Source organism: Sparus aurata, chromosome 9 (assembly GCF_900880675.1).
Source record: "Sparus aurata chromosome 9, fSpaAur1.1, whole genome shotgun sequence".
Classification (NCBI taxonomy): domain Eukaryota; kingdom Metazoa; phylum Chordata; class Actinopteri; order Spariformes; family Sparidae; genus Sparus; species Sparus aurata.
This window is the reverse complement of record NC_044195.1, coordinates 2,830,889-2,850,196: the sequence shown is the minus strand read 5'-3', so window position 1 is coordinate 2,850,196 and position 19,308 is coordinate 2,830,889. Positions and strand designations below refer to the sequence as shown.

General features: G+C 40.3%; 1 protein-coding gene and 1 long non-coding RNA gene across 4 annotated transcripts in view; one reads left to right on the top strand and one right to left on the bottom strand.

Moving 5' to 3' along the window:
- Positions 1-19,073, top strand: part of LOC115588355 (uncharacterized) — a 36,853-nt gene extending 17,780 nt beyond the window's left edge. The window contains exons 4-5 of one of the 2 annotated variants that reach the window (XR_003985314.1): positions 14,736-15,712; positions 15,943-18,203. Coding sequence is in view for 1 of the 2 variants with exons in the window: in XM_030428948.1 (XP_030284808.1) it covers positions 18,368-18,384 (17 nt within the window). In the remaining variant the exon portion in view is untranslated. Of the gene's footprint in view, positions 1-14,735; positions 15,713-15,942; positions 18,204-18,367 lie in introns of those variants that run through there. The other variant, XM_030428948.1, reaches the window with a different exon arrangement.
- Positions 10,647-13,414, bottom strand: LOC115588358 (uncharacterized). 2 transcript variants are annotated; one of them, XR_003985316.1, is made up of 7 exons: positions 12,795-13,414; positions 12,463-12,523; positions 12,120-12,147; positions 11,879-11,982; positions 11,568-11,734; positions 11,238-11,333; positions 10,647-10,811 (listed from the first exon to the last, which is right to left on the bottom strand). It is a non-coding gene; the product is annotated as an uncharacterized LOC115588358 (long non-coding RNA). The 2 variants fall into 2 exon arrangements; XR_003985315.1 differs by lacking the exon at positions 12,463-12,523.
- Positions 19,074-19,308: the final 235 nt, after the last annotated feature.

Genomic DNA, 19,308 nt, shown 5'->3' with positions numbered 1-19,308 from the left:
TGTGCCAAGTTTCGTGCAAATCGGTGAAATCGCCTGGGAGGAGTTCGAAAAAGTAGGTTTTCGACATTTTGCGACGTAGCGAAAAAAAACGGTAGGCGGAAATGGGCGTGGCCTATACCACGAGATTCAGCACAATCCACTGAACGCGTCGATGTAAGGTTTTTGAATGTGCGACAAAGTATATGGGAGTTATTAGCCAAAACGCGCTTTCCTTAATAACAGCGCCACCTAGTGGTGGAAATTCAGGACGACAATAGATTATAAAATTTTTCGCCAGGTGTGACTTATATTCCAAGTTTGGTGAGTTTTGGGGTATGTTCAGGCAGTGAAAAATGCGATCCTTTTGTGAGAAGAAAAATAATAATAAAAAACATTTCAATTACAATAGGGTCCTTGCAGGTTCCCTGCTCGGGCCCTAATTAAAGCTGCAAGCAGCGTTGAACGGGCCCTCGCAGTCCACGCGCGTCGGGGCGTGCTGCCGTCGATGCATGCTGCCTTCGGTTCTTGCTGCCGTCGGGGCTTGCTGCCGTCGGGGCATGCTCGAGCAACACCTTCCGCTGAGGAAGTCGTTGCTTCATAATTCGATGGACTGCTATTGCCGGTCTGAAATGATGTACGCTGAAGTCAGAAAAACTGTGTGAACTACTGCATGATTGCCCGGACAAAGACTGAGTCGATGCCAGGTCAGAAAAGAACTGATTAACTGATGGGATGTGAGATGTCACCTGCTGCATGATGAAATCTGAAGAAGAGGATGAAATTGCAGCTCAAGGGGGGGTTTCACGAGTACAGTGTTCGACCCTATAGACGGCTAAACAGCATGATAGCTTTATATACTGACTGTTAACCACAGTACATATTTCGACCTTTAAACTGTAATGAGCATGGTCACAATCCCAAGAAACAGACTGAGTTGAAAAATTGGCATTAAAAACGAAATATTCATCATTAAGTCCTCACAATCCAAATGTAGCTGCAGTGCAAGCAAAGTGCAGCTAACTACTACTGAGACACAGGCTATGTGTAAACTGCAATAGTGATCAAATTATCCATAACTACAAGCAGAAACCACGTACATTTCCTCAAGAATGCACACATCATTAGGGAAACCCACAGAAAGTCCATGCAGCTCCACACGGTCTGCTCACTGACTGGTCTGCTGCATTTTAGTGTGACTGAGCATGTCCTGACTCTTTGCACCAGTAGAGGGAGCTGTTGGACCTTTACCTGTAGAGCTTTCATACAGTTTCTGTGACTGAGCATTTCCTGACTCTTTGCACCAGTAGAGGGAGCTGTTGGACCTTTACCTGTAGAGCTATCTTACAGTTTCTGTGGCTGCACATATGCTGGAGCACTAGCAGAGGCAAAGTAGGAAATGTCCACACAAGAAGAAATGGGAAAACGCCTCCCAAACTCCATTGTTACTATAAAGATATGTATTATGATTATATCTATATATCACATAAAATGTCAAAACAAATCTCCAAACATTTATCATTAGTAATATTATCTTTTTAACACTTACAGATCAAGTAAAATGAATACTGTTACAAACATTGTATTGACATGTAGTGGTCAGATGAAAACAACAGCACTGCACATTAAACTTCCAATGTTATATGGTTCTTAAGGTTTCATGAAACTGAAAAGAATACAGGAGAAAAGGTGGGTTGTTTTGCTCCGCTGCCTTATAAGCAGAACAATGTTGACAATTAGTAGTAACATATTAAACCTGTGAAGAAACTGTTCAGGTGTTTTCAGTTGTACTTTTTATACATACATTTAGCACTTTTCTTCTTGAAAGATGCAAATTTCTCAGTGACTTTGTGGTTTAAGTTGTGGATGTCTTTGATAAGTTTCTTCTCCATACAGAGCATGGCAACTGCATTAAGAAGATATTATCTTCCTGAGGAAGGTCTTGATTCTCTTCAGTGTTGAGAAGCACCGCTCAGATCCGCTAGTAGTCATAGAAGTTGTGATGAGGATGTTTAGCAGAGCCACAGTCTCTGAAAAGGTTTCCTGACGATTGCACTCTGTGACCAGCTGGTACAGAGCCACAGCTCCACTACGGTTTTTGAACTCATCATTGCTGTAGATGTGAGACAGTTCAGTTTTCAGCTTGTTCTTGTTAAGCAGTGGGTAAGCCTCCATGGTGGTGTTCAGTACTGTTTCAGGGAACTGACTTTTGTACTGTTTGAATTTGTCTACCCTGCAGCAGTGTCACAAACCACAAACAGCCAAAAGTGTAAGTCCTACATCTGAAATAAGACTATCAGCTGAAAGCCAACAAGATTTCCTACATTTCCCTGTATATATTGTCTATGTGAAGTAAAAGACGTGGGATCCAAATCAAGCTGAAGAGAACTTTTTCTCCAGTTCTTCCATCTGCTCTCCACTGTAGCTATGATGTCACGCACTCTAGCTCACCCAATACACACCCATTATAAAATCAGAAGACGGCCTAAAAATCCTTAAAACTAAAACTGTGATGATTTGAAAACCGTAAAAGATTTTCAAAAACTGATTACATGCCCAATAGTTTGAGGTCTTCTGACTCTCTTAAAGTTGCAATGGAGTGTCTATGAGGGACAAGAAAAGGATGAAGGTCAATGAGTTTTGAAGAGGACTTGAAGATCCCATTGACACTGATTAGACTGCGACCAGAGCGCCATCTATTGGCCGATATGCACCAAATTTTACACAAAGCCTCATCATGCCATACCACACAATGAAGAGTATTCATGTGATAATCAGACAGTATTTTGTAAAGATATGCAAGATTGTCTGTTTTCAACACAATATGCAGGAATTTGTCATTTTATATTTCGGGCAGTTTATGGACTATCAAAATTCTTTTGATAACTTTTTGTCAGGAGGGTCTACAGATGCTACATGCAAAGTTTGGTGCAAATTGGTCAAATTCTCTAGGAGGAGTTCGAAAAAGTACGTTTTTCATTTGTCGCGATTTTGCGAACGGAAAGTTACTGCAAAAGTGGGCGTGGCCTACACCAAACAATTCATCTGAATGGAGGGAACACATCGGCATGAGGTTTAATAATATGCAACATATTAAGTGGGAGTTATGAGCCAAAAACGCTTTTAAATTGAAAATAGCGCCACCTGGTGGTCATTTTCGGTGAGTGAGTCACAGGGGCCATTCTATAGCACCTCTATGAATTTCATTTCCATAAGTGTTATGGTGTGGGCACAGGGCCAATTATGCAATTAAAGTGACGCCAGAGCGCCACCTAGTGGTGGATCGGTAAACCCTTTGTCAGATGTCCTCAGGAGGGCACTGACAATAAATGTACCAAGTTTCGTCTTATTCCGATGCACCGTTGTGGAGATATAAAATACATCAATTTAAAGAGCGCCACCTTGTGGTCATCGCCTAAAATTTTGCACAGGGCCTCAGGGGCTCATGGGGAAGTAGTATCCTGAGTTTCATGTCATTAGACCACACCAATGTGGAGATATGCAACACTTCCTGTTTGTAGCCAAATCTGCAGGAAGTTGTTATTTAATAACTTCAAAATTATTTATTTTAATTAGAATCCTTTAATAACTTTTTGTCAGGAGGGTCCACAGATGCTGTGTGCCAAGTTTCGTGCAAATCGGTGAAATCGCCTGGGAGGAGTTCGAAAAAGTAGGTTTTCGACATTTTGCGACGTAGCGAAAAAAAACGGTAGGCGGAAATGGGCGTGGCCTATACCACGAGATTCAGCACAATCCACTGAACGCGTCGATGTAAGGTTTTTGAATGTGCGACAAAGTTTATGGGAGTTATTAGCCAAAACGCGCTTTCCTTAATAACAGCGCCACCTAGTGGTGGAAATTCAGGACGACAATAGATTATAAAATTTTTCGCCAGGTGTGACTTATATTCCAAGTTTGGTGAGTTTTGGGGTATGTTCAGGCAGTGAAAAATGCGATCATTTTGTGACAAGGAAAAAAAAAAATAAGAATAATCATTACGATTACAATAGGGACCTCGCAGGTTCCCTGCTCGGGCCCTAATTAAAGCTGCAAGCAGCGTTGAACGGGCCCTCGCAGTCCACGCGCGTCGGGGCGTGCTGCCGTCGATGCATGCTGCCGTCGGGGCTTGCTGCCGTCGATGCATGCTGCCGTCGGGGCTTGCTGCCGTCGGGGCATGCTCGAGCAACACCTTCCGCTGAGGAAGTCGTTGCTTCATAATTCGATGGACTGCTATTGCCGGTCTGAAATGATGTACGCTGAAGTCAGAAAAACTGTGTGAACTACTGCATGATTGCCCGGACAAAGACTGAGTCGATGCCAGGTCAGAGAAGAACTGATTAACTGATGGGATGTGAGATGTCACCTGCTGCATGATGAAATCTGAAGAAGAGGATGAAATTGCAGCTCAAGGGGGGGTTTCACGAGTACAGTGTTCGACCCTATAGACGGCTAAACAGCATGATAGCTTTATATACTGACTGTTAACCACAGTACATATTTCGACCTTTAAACTGTAATGAGCATGGTCACAATCCCAAGAAACAGACTGAGTTGAAAAATCGGCATTAAAAACGAAATATTCATCATTAAGTCCTCACAATCCAAATGTAGCTGCAGTGCAAGCAAAGTGCAGCTAACTACTACTGAGACACAGGCTATGTGTAAACTGCAATAGTGATCAAATTATCCATAACTACAAGCAGAAACCACGTACATTTCCTCAAGAATGCACACATCATTAGGGAAACCCACAGAAAGTCCATGCAGCTCCACACGGTCTGCTCACTGACTGGTCTGCTGCATTTTAGTGTGACTGAGCATGTCCTGACTCTTTGCACCAGTAGAGGGAGCTGTTGGACCTTTACCTGTAGAGCTTTCTTACAGTTTCTGTGACTGAGCATGTCCTGACTCTTTGCACCAGTAGAGGGAGCTGTTGGACCTTTACCTGTAGAGCTATCTTACAGTTTCTGTGGCTGCACATATGCTGGAGCACTAGCAGAGGCAAAGTAGGAAATGTCCACACAAGAAGAAATGGGAAAACGCCTCCCAAACTCCATTATTACTATAAAGATATGTATTATGATTATATCTATATATCACATAAAATGTCAAAACAAATCTCCAAACATTTATCATTAGTAATATTATCTTTTTAACACTTACAGATCAAGTAAAATGAATACTGTTACAAACATTGTATTGACATGTAGTGGTCAGATGAAAACAACAGCACTGCACATTAAACTTCCAATGTTATATGGTTCTTAAGGTTTCATGAAACTGAAAAGAATACAGGAGAAAAGGTGGGTTGTTTTGCTCCGCTGCCTTATAAGCAGAACAATGTTGACAATTGGTAGTAACATATTAAACCTGTGAAGAAACTGTTCAGGTGTTTTCAGTTGTACTTTTTATACATACATTTAGCACTTTTCTTCTTGAAAGATGCAAATTTCTCAGTGACTTTGTGGTTTAAGTTGTGGATGTCTTTGATAAGTTTCTTCTCCATACAGAGCATGGCAACTGCATGAAGAAGATATTATCTTCCTGAGGAAGGTCTTGATTCTCTTCAGTGTTGAGAAGCACCGCTCAGATCCAGCTATAGTCATAGAAGTTGTGATGAGGATGTTTAGCAGAGCCACAGTCTCTGAAAAGGTTTCCTTTTCCTTTTCTGTGACCAGCTGGTACAGAGCCACAGCTCCACTACGGTTTTTGAACTCATCATTGCTGTAGATGTGAGACAGTTCAGTTTTCAGCTTGTTCTTGTTAAGCAGTGGGTAAGCCTCCATGGTGGTGTTCAGTACTGTTTCAGGGAACTGACTTTTGTACTGTTTGAATTTGTCACCCTGCAGCAGTGTCACAAACCACAAACAGCCAAAAGTGTAAGTCCTACATCTGAAATAAGACTATCAGCTGAAAGCCAACGAGATTTCCTACATTTCCCTGTATACATTGTCTATGTGAAGTAAAAGTCGTGGGATCCAAATCAAGCTGAAGAGAACTTTTTCTCCAGTTCTTCCATCTGCTCTCCACTGTAGCTATGATGTCACGCACTCTAGCTCACCCAATACACACCCATTATAAAATCAGAAGACGGCCTAAAAATCCTTAAAACTAAAACTGTGATGATTTGAAAACCGTAAAAGATTTTCAAAAACTGATTACATGCCCAATAGTTTGAGGTCTTCTGACTCTCTTAAAGTTGCAATGGAGTGTCTATGAGGGACAAGAAAAGGATGAAGGTCAATGAGTTTTGAAGAGGACTTGAAGATCCCATTGACACTGATTAGACTGCGACCAGAGCGCCATCTATTGGCCGATATGCACCAAATTTTACACAAAGCCTCATCATGCCATACCACACAATGAAGAGTATTCATGTGATAATCAGACAGTATTTTGTAAAGATATGCAAGATTGTCTGTTTTCAACACAATATGCAGGAATTTGTCATTTTATTTTCGGGCAGTTTATGGACTATCAAAATTCTTTTGATAACTTTTTGTCAGGAGGGTCTACAGATGCTACATGCAAAGTTTGGTGCAAATTGGTCAAATTCTCTAGGAGGAGTTCGAAAAAGTACGTTTTTCATTTGTCGCGAATTTGCGAATGGAAAGTTACTGCAAAAGTGGGCGTGGCCTACACCAAACAATTCATCTGAATGGAGGGAACACATCGGCATGAGGTTAATAATATGCTACATATTAAGTGGGAGTTATGAGCCAAAAACGCTTTTAAATTGAAAATAGCGCCACCTGGTGGTCATTTTCGGTGAGTGAGTCACAGGGGCCATTCTATAGCACCTCTATGAATTTCATTTCCATAAGTGTTATGGGGTGGGCACAGGGCCAATTATGCAATTAAAGTGACGCCAGAGCGCCACCTAGTGGTGGATCGGTAAACCCTTTGTCAGATGTCCTCAGGAGGGCACTGACAATAAATGTACCAAGTTTCGTCTTATTCCGATGCACCGTTGTGGAGATATAAAATACATCAATTTAAAGAGCGCCACCTTGTGGTCATCGCCTAAAATTTTGCACAGGGCCTCAGGGGCTCATGGGGAAGTAGTATCCTGAGTTTCATGTCATTAGACCACACCAATGTGGAGATATGCAACACTTCCTGTTTTGAGCCAAATCTGCAGGAATTTGTTATTTAATAACTTCAAAATTATTTATTTTAATTAGAATCCTTTAATAACTTTTTGTCAGGAGGGTCCACAGATGCTGTGTGCCAAGTTTCGTGCAAATCGGTGAAATCGCCTGGGAGGAGTTCGAAAAAGTAGGTTTTCGACATTTTGCGACGTAGCGAAAAAAAACGGTAGGCGGAAATGGGCGTGGCCTATACCACGAGATTCAGCACAATCCACTGAACGCGTGGATGTAAGGTTTTTGAATGTGCGACAAAGTTTATGGGAGTTATTAGCCAAAACGCGCTTTCCTTAATAACAGCGCCACCTAGTGGTGAAAATTCAGGACGACAATAGATTATAAAATTTTTCGCCAGGTGTGACTTATATTCCAAGTTTGGTGAGTTTTGGGGTACGTTCAGGCAGTGAAAAATGCGATCATTTTGGACAAAGGAAAAAAAAAAGAAGAAGAATAATAATCATTACGATTACAATAGGGACCTCGCAGGTTCCCTGCTCGGGCCCTAATAATAATAAAAATCATTTCAAAAACAATAGGGTCCTTGCAGGTTCCCTGCTCGGGCCCTAATAATCATTACGATTACAATAGGGACCTCGCAGGTTCCCTGCTCGGGCCCTAATAATAATCATTACGATTACAATAGGGACCTCGCAGGTTCCCTGCTCGGGCCCTAATTAAAGCTGCAAGCAGCGATGAACGGGCCCTCGCAGTCCACGCGCGTCGGGGGGTGCTGCCGTCGATGCATGCTGCCGTCGGGGCTTGCTGCCTTCAGGGCATGCGCAAGCAACACCTTCCGCTGAGGAAGTCGTTGCTTCATAATTCAATGGACTGCTATTGCCGGTTTGAAATGATGTACGCTGAAGTCAGAAAAACTGTGTGAACTGCTGCATGATTCCCCGGACAAAGACTGAGTCGATGCTCCGCCTCTGGAGCTGGCTGAAGAGAATGTGCACACTAGGCATGATGCAATGAAATAGTTTCAGGAACATCAGGAACATGTCCATGTATATGTTGTCTATGTGAAGTAAAAGATGTGGGATCCAAATCAAGCTGAAGAGAACTTTTTCTACAGTTCTTCCAGCTGCTCTCCACTGTAGCTATGATGTCAAGCATTCTATTTCAAGCAACACCAGTGTTGGGAATAACGGCGTTAGAATAAACGGCATTACTCACAGCGTAACTTTTTTTCAGCAACAGGTAATCTAACCAATATTACTATTTCCATCGTTACAATGCCGTCACCGTTACGGACTATTAAATGTGGCGCGTGACAAACTGAAGCTGATCACTGAAGCTGTTGTCATCCATCTCTGCTCTCAGCCACCGGAGCTGCAGAGCTGTATTGTTTTTCCTCCGGTGAGGGAGGAGGGAGGAGGGAGACAACCGCATAAGTGGTGATGATTGGCTCCCTAACGTTGAGTGAGAGTTCTTAAGCCAATCAGTGGCAATGTTCGGTTTACACACAAGCCACACACGCACACAGCAGCCTCACACACTCAAACTAGCAGAGGGGAACTGCGGCAATGGCGAGTCCGGAGGGAAAGTAAATGTTTGCAAAGTGGAAGTACAGACACTGCTTTAATCTCCTTTGTCCACGTCCGTTGTAAGCAACTCTGATCTAATGAGGCCTCTCTCAATGGCACACGCTTTTACAAAACTAACACTGGACAAAACTCTTTTGCTGACGCTGTTGATGATGATAGCAGGCCATTTTCTAAATACATATGTAGATGCCAAGTAGCTAAAATGACTGCCAAGCTCAAAAGGCGGAAGAAATAAAAGTAGCGCAATAGTTAATTTCCTGGTAACTAATTACTTTTATAGTGGACTAATTCTGTTACTAACTCAGTTACTTTTTGGGAGAAGTAACTAGTAACTATAACTAATTACTTTTTAAAAGTAACATGCCCAACACTGCGCAATACACACCCATTATAAAATGAGAAGACGGCCTAAAAATCCTTAAAACTAAAACTGTGATGATTTGAAAACCGTAAAAGATTTTCAAAAACTGATTACATGCCCAATAGTTTGAGGTCTTCTGACTCTTTAAAAGTTGGAATGGAGTGTCTAGCTCAAAGTATGAGGGACAAGAAAAGGATGAAGGTCAATGAGTTTTGAAGAGGACTTGAAGATCCCATTGACACTGATTAGACTGCGACCAGAGCGCCATCTATTGGCCGATTTGCACCAAATTTTACACAAAGCCTCATCATGCCATACCACACAATGAAGAGTATTTATGTGATAATCAGACAGTATTTTGTAAAGATATGCAAGATTGTCTGTTTTCAACACAGTATGCAGGAATTTGTCATTTTATATTTCGGGCAGTTTATGGACTATCAAAATTCTTTTGATAACTTTTTGTCAGGAGGGTCTACAGATGCTACATGCAAAGTTTGGTGCAAATTGGTCAAATTCTCTAGGAGGAGTTCGAAAAAGTAGGTTTTTCATTTGTCGCGATTTTGCGAATGGAAAGTTACTGCAAAAGTGGGCGTGGCCTACACCAAACAATTCAGCTGAATTCAGGGAATACATAGATATGAAGATTAATAATGTGCAACATATTAAGTGGGAGTTATGAGTGAAAAAGGCTTTTGCGTTGAAAATAGCGCCACCTGCTGGTCATTTTTGGTGTGTGAGTCACAGGGGCCATTCTATAGCACCTCTATGAATTTCATTTCCATAAGTGTTATGGGGTGGGCACAGGGCCAATTATGCAATTAAAGTGACGCCAGAGCGCCACCTAGTGGTGGATCGGTAAACCCTTTGTCAGATGTCCTCAGGAGGGCACTGACAATAAATGTACCAAGTTTCGTCTTATTCCGATGCACCGTTGTGGAGATATAAAATACATCAATTTAAAGAGCGCCACCTTGTGGTCATCGCCTAAAATTTTGCAGAGGGCCTCAGGGGCTCATGGGGAAGTAGTATCCTGAGTTTCATGTCATTTGATCTGACTACTGTGGAAATATCCAACACTTCCTGTTTTGAGCCAAATCTGCAGGAATTTGTTATTTAATAACTTCATAATTATTTATTTTAATTAGAATCCTTTAATAACTTTTTGTCAGGAGGGTCCACAGATGCTGTGTGCCAAGTTTGGTGCAAATCGGTGAAATCGCCTGGGAGGAGTTCGAAAAAGTAGGTTTTCAACATTTTGCGACGTAGCGAAAAAAAACGGTAGGCGGAAATGGGCGTGGCCTATACCACGAGATTCAGCACAATCCACTGAACACGTCGATGTAAGGTTTTTGAATGTGCAAGAAAGTATATGGGAGTTATTAGCCAAAACGCGCTTTCCTTAATAACAGCGCCACCTAGTGGTGGAAATTCAGGACGACAATAGATTATAAAATTTTTCGCCAGGTGTGACTTATATTCCAAGTCTGGTGAGTTTTGGGGTATGTTCAGGCAGTGAAAAATGCGATCATTTTGTGAGAAGAAAAATAATAAAAAACATTTCAATTACAATAGGGTCCTTGCAGGTTCCCTGCTCGGGCCCTAATAATACACTAATGAAATTAGCTTTTGTTATCAGCTATAAAAGTGCCTTTGGCTTCCTGGCTAATTCCTTTCAATGACGACTCACAGGGTGGTAGTGAACTGGATTGTGTCATGGTCACTGATGACAGCAAGGAGGCCCACTGCAACACCATCAAGCTCTGGCTCATCAGACTCGTCCTGAATGAATGAAAAAGAGATACTAATCACAAACTAACACATGGAACAGAACAGATAACATTTCATTTATCTTTCTTTAACCATGTCCCATTGAAATCCAATACCTTTTTTACAAGGGAGACCTGGGTCTCATTGTAAGAGGTGGAAAACATAAGATCCATGATTCAAATCCTCACAAATTACCAGAGAATCTAAGTGGTGTGAGTGACTGAAACCAAACTAAAAGACATTTACAGGAAAATGTTCTACTGAACATCTTATCACTCTGGACATAACGCCAATACAGTTCCTTTGTAGGGAAGAGAAAGAAAACAGACCATATACGAAAACTGTATGGGTAGACTAAACAAAGGTCAGTCCTAAAACATGTTATTTTGATGAACTGTTTACATAATAGACAGCAGTCAGTAACTTAAGGAGACTCACTGTGCAGGTTCTGAAAAATCCAGAAACATCCTCAAACAGATACACAGGAAGGGCGTGGAGGACAGTAGAGCGCTTGGTGTGGATGTCATGGATTTCCTATTCAGATAAAAACAGAATTGTATACACTGAAGAATTTACTGAACAAAGCTGATTTTAAACAGTCAAATCAGAACATATGTCCACAAATACCCTGTTCACATCTTTAATGCAATCAGACAAATGGCAAACACAAAGTGGACTAATTGCAAAATTCACAAAGCTCATTTGAATCATTGAACCTGTTCAATATTGTGATGGTTCAACTTATGAAATGTGTAATAATCTATTTACCTGTTCATTGTGGACTTTAAAATTTCAGCCAGAGAATCTGCTGTATTCCCAGTTTTTGATGCCTTCTGTCTGAATAAGGTCATCAGTCGAGGAAGATGGTGGTCATGCTCAGCATAGAATGTGTTGGGCAGGTGCTGATTCGTAATCCGCTGGAACTCTGCATACAACTACATTGAAATAACAGCAGGAGAATACAGCAACAACACTTAAAAAAACAGTTCAATTTGAAGAATCTAGCACACATTCATGAAGCGGCCAGATGAGTAAGAATCACAATTTTCACTTTAAAAGAGAGAGCTGATCCATATTACCTAAGATTCTATTTTGAGAGCAGGCCAGAGGTCCATGAGCTCGTTCACTGGCAGGACATCACTATGGTCTGTCGGCGTGGGAAAATGTGGTCTCCATCATCTTTCTAATGAAGGGGAAATGTACAAATGCAATCAGTATAGAGACATATACGAGGGCTGATTCTGGAATAGTGGCTGTGCTGCAGCCTGTGGTGTCTAAATAACTGTATTCTGGAGGTGAAAGAAGCTATGCACAACTTACACGTCCAGATCATTTTGGAACCAGCAACCTAAAAGGCAAAGAAAAAAATGACAAAATTAAGACCACCATCTAAAACTTTTAAAACAGAATTGCTTATACTTACTACTTAATATAACAAGTTAATTTCTATTAACTCACCCAAATATCACAGACTACAGCTAGTTTAGTTTTAGTTTTCCCTTGATCAAACTGGCAAGTAGAATAAACAATGATATATGTATGTGGGAGGTCATATGATTCAGGGTTAACTTTCCAAACTAAAACATTGTCTGAGAAAAAAAATGTATTTACAGAGGCGGGAGTGGCGGTTGATAGAAGAATTCATTCATTGGATTAATGTTACCTGGTACTATCTTTATCATATCTTCAGTTATCTTCCTTAACTCTGTCTTGACTTCTAAAAACTGGAACAGAGAGATGCAATGATGGGAAATACATTCATCTCATATCAAAATATACTGTTTGTGAGCTTGGCTCCTCTGAGAAATCAAGTTGTAACCTAGGTTAGCTAATGTTAGCTCGCTAGTTCTGGCAGCTAACTATTACATTCATTGTAATTGGTTCGCTAGGTAGCACCATGGTGGCTAGCGGAGTTTTGCCTCTGCTGTAAAAATACTTTATTACAATCCATGGCGTAAAAGTAAAAGTGAATAAATATTAACATTCAAAACTTACAGTAAGTCCTGACTGCTACCGCGTAGGTCAAGCTTTCTGACTCCTGTTGCTTCCAGCCGCCAAGCGTCTCTCTGCAACGTTCAAACTTTTCTTCTTCTGTGTTTTTTCAAAGAGCGGTAAGGAATCACTGTAGTATGCGCATTAGCGCCTCCTTCTGCTTCGGAGGGTGAATCAGAAATTAACTCGGAATAAAAAATTATCCCTGCAGCTGCTCAGCACTTTTATTATTATTATTACCACCAACATTGCTGTGTATGGTCACAGTATTCATATACAGCATGCTTAAGTATTTAGTACCTCTTTAAAAGGTAAAGGACGCATTTCATGTACATAAGGTGTGTGATTATAAATAATGTTAATGGGATTACTCCATAAAATACTCCCCGTCAAGAAAAAAATAACTTTTTAATAAAAAAAAAAACAAGCCTCTAACCCAAAAAATGGGTTATTCTCTGAAAAACAACCCAAAAATGGTGCATATCCTTGAAAACCCAGAAATTGGGTTAAAATATTAGCCCTATAACCCAGAAAATGGGTTACTCTTTATAAAAATAACCCAACAATTTAACCCAACACTAACAACCCATAAATTGGGTTACCAAAATAACCCAACATTTTTTAGTGTGCACGCAGGTAATATTTCCACCGTTGTTCTGCTTAGTTGTGTCATGACTGTAGATTCTTGTTCGTTGTGTTCTTGTGTCTGGTTTTGTCTTGTTGTTTCTTGTATTTGTTTTCCATGTCCTTGTATCTTTTCTTGTGTCTTTTGTTTTTCCATGCCCTCATGTGTCCTTTAAGTTCTCCTGTGTATTTTCCTATGTTCCCTCTGGCTCCCTCTGTCTATTGCTTTGTTCCCTTCATGTTCTCATGTGCTCCTCCCCTTCGTTACCTCACCTGTTGGTCCACCTCACCTGTTCCTCGTCTTGTCATCAGTGTCTGTGTATTTAGTCTCTGTGTTCCCTTCACTCCTGGTCTGGTCATTGTTCTTGTCAGCGTCCGTCTTTGTCCATGCTCCAGTTCTTGTGCCTCCGCCTGTCTGTTCCTTGTTCCCCCACGGTATGTGTTTTTGGAGTTTTGCATTTTGCATTTTTGATTTGAAATTTGCCTTTGATTTGATTTGCTGTTTTTGTTGCTACTTTGCCTAGCTTTCTTTTGTTACTTTGCCTCTTGCCCCCGTTTTGTCTGTTTCTGTTTTTGTGTTCAGCTTTTAAATAAAGCTCGCTTTTTGTTTCCCCATATCATTGCCTCTAGTCCGTAACTGCATTTGGGTCCACCTTCCCCTTTTCCATAGTCTCCCTTTAACCCCCCGCCTGACATGTTGTTTTCTTTTCCTCCCGTTTCCATTCCTGCAATCAGTATCAGGACTACTAACTCCATGCTGGGGTTAAAATGCTATCCACTGACTATTTGTGGAAAGACATTGATGATGTTTGAGTCAAAATTATGCAGGTTACATTATACATGTGGAAAATTGGATGTCTTTAACTGTTGCATCAGTAAGTGGGTTTACAAGGAGCCAAATAATTTGATTTACAATCAGCTAAATCAAAATAAACAAGCCCAGAGAGGTGGAATAGACATTTTCTTAAACCGAGAGAAATGAAAATTTTGTCATGTAAACAATGAAACTAAATGTTGTCTGGTTCCGTTCTTTCTGCTCCGTGTCGACAGAAATCAAAACGTAAACATCACTATGCATTTACAAGTTCTTTATAGGCCTGAAAATTAAAATTCGACTGAACCCATGGGTGTTGAAGCCTGGACTCAGCACGTCTCACTGGCATTAAGTCTCGGCCCAAACACGGCCAAAAAAAGAGGAGAAATGACCCAAGTCATTTCTATATAGTTTCGTCCGGTACCAACGTCCCGAAAGAGGAAAAAGGCTCCATGAAAACCCACCTTTTACTTAATAACAGCTAATGTTCTCTGTGTTCTCTTCAGGTAGTCACAGCTCAGAAACTGCAAGTTCACCGCGGTCAACAAGTAGTTCAAGTATGGATATCACACCTCGTCGACTGTCTGACAACAGCTGGCATTTCAAATTTCAAATTCCTTGGCAGAAAATTCCATCTGAGAAAAAAAAAAGTGAGAGACTTGAAATCATACGGCTCATTGTCAGTGAAATCTTAACCTCGTGCCCAACACCTGGTAAGAAACACATCAGTGAGATAGCAAGGAAGATGACAAAGGCCTACCCTGTGGCATTTACTGATGTCATTGAAGGTGAAGTTGTAGGCAGTGGATATGACTCACTCACCAAACAGATGGTCAGCAGAGTGGATAACCTGAAGAGAGGAAACACTTCACTTTCCTTAAAGAGACAAATTATTAGCAGCAGTGAAGGAAAGGATACCCCAACTCAGAAAAAAAGACTAGACACTTACGGATGTATAAACTGGCAACCAAAACACGGCTGCCACTTGATGAAACCCCTGAATCTCAGAAACATGCACAAGAAGAGTTAAAGAAAATGTTGAGAGAAAGATGCTGTGACAGCAAAGCCATTGAGAATATGATGAGAGCCACTTTCTTCACTCAGAGAAAAGACATTATCAGTGGGACTGAGATTTCTGACTTGACAAAGGAATGGCCATATCTGTTCAAGACAAGTGGCATGAAGACTCATTTTAAAAAGCTTACAGGTGTGGACATGGAAGACAAAAACATAGCTAATAAATGTGCCAGAGCTATTTCATTTCTTAAATCTGCTGACAAGACAGGGAAGATGGAGACCATCTTCAGGGAAATGGAAACATCAAGCAAAAATGTTGCAGATGTGAATGTTGCAGTGTTTCTTCCACTGCTCCTCAAGTACTTCAATGAAGAAGAACAGATGTTCTACAAAGTGGATCAAACAACCCTGCCCTCTGAAGTGGACTGTGCTGAACTTCCAAGTACACCATGTATTGTTGTGTGTGGTATGAATATTATATTATTATATTATAATATGAATATAGTCTTTCTCCACCACAGTATATCAAAACCAAAAAACAGAAAACTATTACCACATTTACATTGATTGTTATTGTTGTACTGGACTCAGTAGTGGTAACATGATAATTTAATGTAGTTGTTGTAGGAGTTACGGTCTTTTGGCTCAGTTTGTCACAAAAACGTTCCCCTTTTCTCTTGTCCTTGTACACAACAGGAAACTCGACTTTGGCAGTGGAGAATTTCATGCTGTCGGTTGACCAGACCATTGTGAATGGCCACATCAGAATCTTCAGTGATGCTCTTTAATTTAATACATCAAAATAAGATATATAATGCACATACTGTAAAACTGAGCACTGCTCAAGTGCTGAAATGATTAGTACAGGGTTCCCAAACTTTGGCAACTCAGGGCCCACTTGAAAATCTCAACGTTTTTTGCATCCCACCTCTGCCCTCATTAACAATACAGAGGCCTAATAATGCAATTTCAGTGCACTTTTTTTAATCTTAATGATAAAGATAAAACATTCAGGACTGACCTGAAAGTAACAGGAAGCTCCAAAGTCACTAACGCAGCATGCTGACGCTGCCAGTTCATGGTGCATCCTGACTGAATCCTGAAGAAACCAGAGAATGGCTTCAGTTTGGGAAGATGATTCACTTTCATGTTCACTAAGGATGGGACAGTTCACTAATCCACAGTATGGTTTGATTTACAGTGTTGTTGTTTTCCCTCTCCAGAAACACCATTCTATTATTACATTTTATTCAAAATAAAGATGGTCATATCTGAAAAATATTAGATTACTACCTGAAGTGAGAAGGATGAAGCAGCTGTAGGCATCTACATCTGTTATCATAATTAACTTTCCTTCTATGGTTCTTGGTGAATATTAAGCATTTTTATTCTTTAAGTTGTATTGCTCTTACTAACAGTCCACCTCAGCTCAGGTGATCTTCAGGTTATTGTTACACTTCACTGCTCTGACGGGACGCCCTGCGTGTGTGTCTGTGTGTGCACACAGTGCTCACACACACAGACACATGCTGTTACGCTGCGTCTACAGTAGTCTTAACACCTGTTCTTCATGCCGTCTACATTACCACAGAATTAGCGACACGAGCAGCTCAGTGTTTACACAATTGGAGTTCTCTCTTCCACTTTCTTACCATCACATCATTCACTCTGCTCCTCACAGCCCCAAATGATGCTGCTGGAGCCTTCTCTGTCTCCTCTACACTGACCTGCTGCTCTACTGGACACTCAACCCTCCGCCTCTGACATTAACAAAAAAATATTTCGCTGGGTCTCCGATGTGAGGCTTCAAACACATGACGACCTGAGACAGGCGAACTGACCAGGCCGAACTTATTTCATGAACCGCTCCACATGTTCACGTCACTTTAGTTGCCATCAGCACCACTTGCACTCATTTCCTCCCTCCCTTTAGCTTTAGCTGCAGTTCAAACTATACACGCTCACAACAGGAGGCAGTTTATCCTACGCGCAGCCCTCTTTTATATAGAGTCTATGGTGCAGCAACAGACGGCAGAGTGACAGGCCGCTATTTATTTATGCCATGTGATATCGAGGAAATTATAGCATTTCCTAAATTTATCCAAATATCACAATAACAAAATAATAAAATCATAAACGTCATTTTAATGTTCTGATTTTATTGTAAGAGAAAAACAACCTTGTTTTCTCTTTTTCTGATTGAGTTATGAAATGGAATAATGAAAGATCGACCCATACACGGAGTAGGACAATGTATTATTGACCTCTTTGAATTTTTTTACAACAACATTTCAAGAATTTATAAAAAATCAAAAAAAAAAAAGTCATTTGATATCACTAGGGAGAGTTATGTCTAAAAAAAATAAGTGAAAAATGCCCCCTACTGGATGAAAATGGTCCGAACTGTACCTGAGAGTTCATTTTTGTTTTTCAGATTTTCAGACTGGCTATGTCTCTTATTTATCATTGATTCATGCTCATGTCAAGTTACAGAAACAAGTGCTTGTTAATGCTTATTTATGAAATGATGACAAAACAAAACTCAAATACCCAAGAAACCTTTGAGTAGCAGATCCTCCTGACCGAAGTTATGTTCTTCTCCCTGAAATAGTATTTGCAATACTACTACTACTACTACTAATACTAATAATAATAATAGTAATAGTAGCAGTAACAATAATAATAATAATAATAATAATAATAATAATAATAGTAATAATAATATTACTAATATTGCTTGGATTTTATATTGCGCATTACAAGGCATCCAAAGCGCTTAACAGAAACCATTATTCATTCATACACATTCTCACCAGTGGTGGTAAGCTACGTTTGTAGCCACAGCTGCCCTGGGGCAGACTGAGGAAAGCGTGGCTGCCATTTCGCGCCAAACGGCCCCTCCGACCACCTTCAAACATTCATACACAATACACAGACACAGTACTCACATGTTAATCTTTTCATTACATCACTGTTCCACAGTTCCCTGTATGTCCAAACACTCTTTCACAAGCAAGCTCTGTCTACACTGTTGTGTAACCTTTTTGCAAATTTATGAAAACATTAAATTACAGTACAGTCCACAGTTACTAAAGTTGTTTGTTTTTTTTTCATTTGACAGGTGCATCTTCAAGATAAATCCCGACAAGGGATCAAAAGTGGAGTGGAACGCCACCAAAAAACAACTTGCAGTCAGTCCAAAGGTTCTCACTCTGATCACCAAAATTGCAGACTACGAGTGGAGGGAATAAGAAGTGCTCACAATTTATGGATACTTTGTCCAAGTTACAGACTGTTATGGATTAATATCCAGTGAGGTTTCATGTTAGCTATTTGTTATGTAGCTTTGTTATCAATGTTGTGGATGTATAATTACTTGACCAACTTATGGATGCCTTGGATAGAGTATAGATTCATTTCCAGTGAGGTTTGACGAAGTTTGTCATCAATGTTTTGGATGTATGGTTACTTGACCAGGTTATGGATGCCTTGGATAGAGTATGGATTCATGTCCAGTGAAGTTTAATGTAGGTTTGTAATCCATGCTGTGGATGTATGGTGACTTGACCAAGTTATGGATGCCTTGGATAGAAATAATACTGTGAATTGGTAACTCAACTTTTTTTTTCCCTTTCATTTCTAATTCAGTTAATTTTTTTTGTTTGTTTGAATCAGAGCCAGTCATTTTAATTTAATTGATTTTTGAGTATTGCTGTAATAACAGTTACCTGTTACAGTTGAATAAAAATACTGAGAATGGGAAATTGTAGCTGTTCTTGTTCAGCTTAGTCTCATTCAAACACAACAATTCATTTAAGCCCCTTTTCCGATTGGCCAAAAAATGGTTTAAACCATTTTATAACCATGTTATTAGGTGAGAAATTTAAGTTGAAAGTCCTTTAAATATTCAGGATATCAATGTAAAAGAAAACAAACTAAATTTACAATAAACAGTGAATTGTTGCAAATGTACATCCAATATGTAGTTAAATCAAATCAAATCAAATCAACTTTATTTATAGAGCACTTTTCATACATGGACATGTGCTTTACACAAGAGAG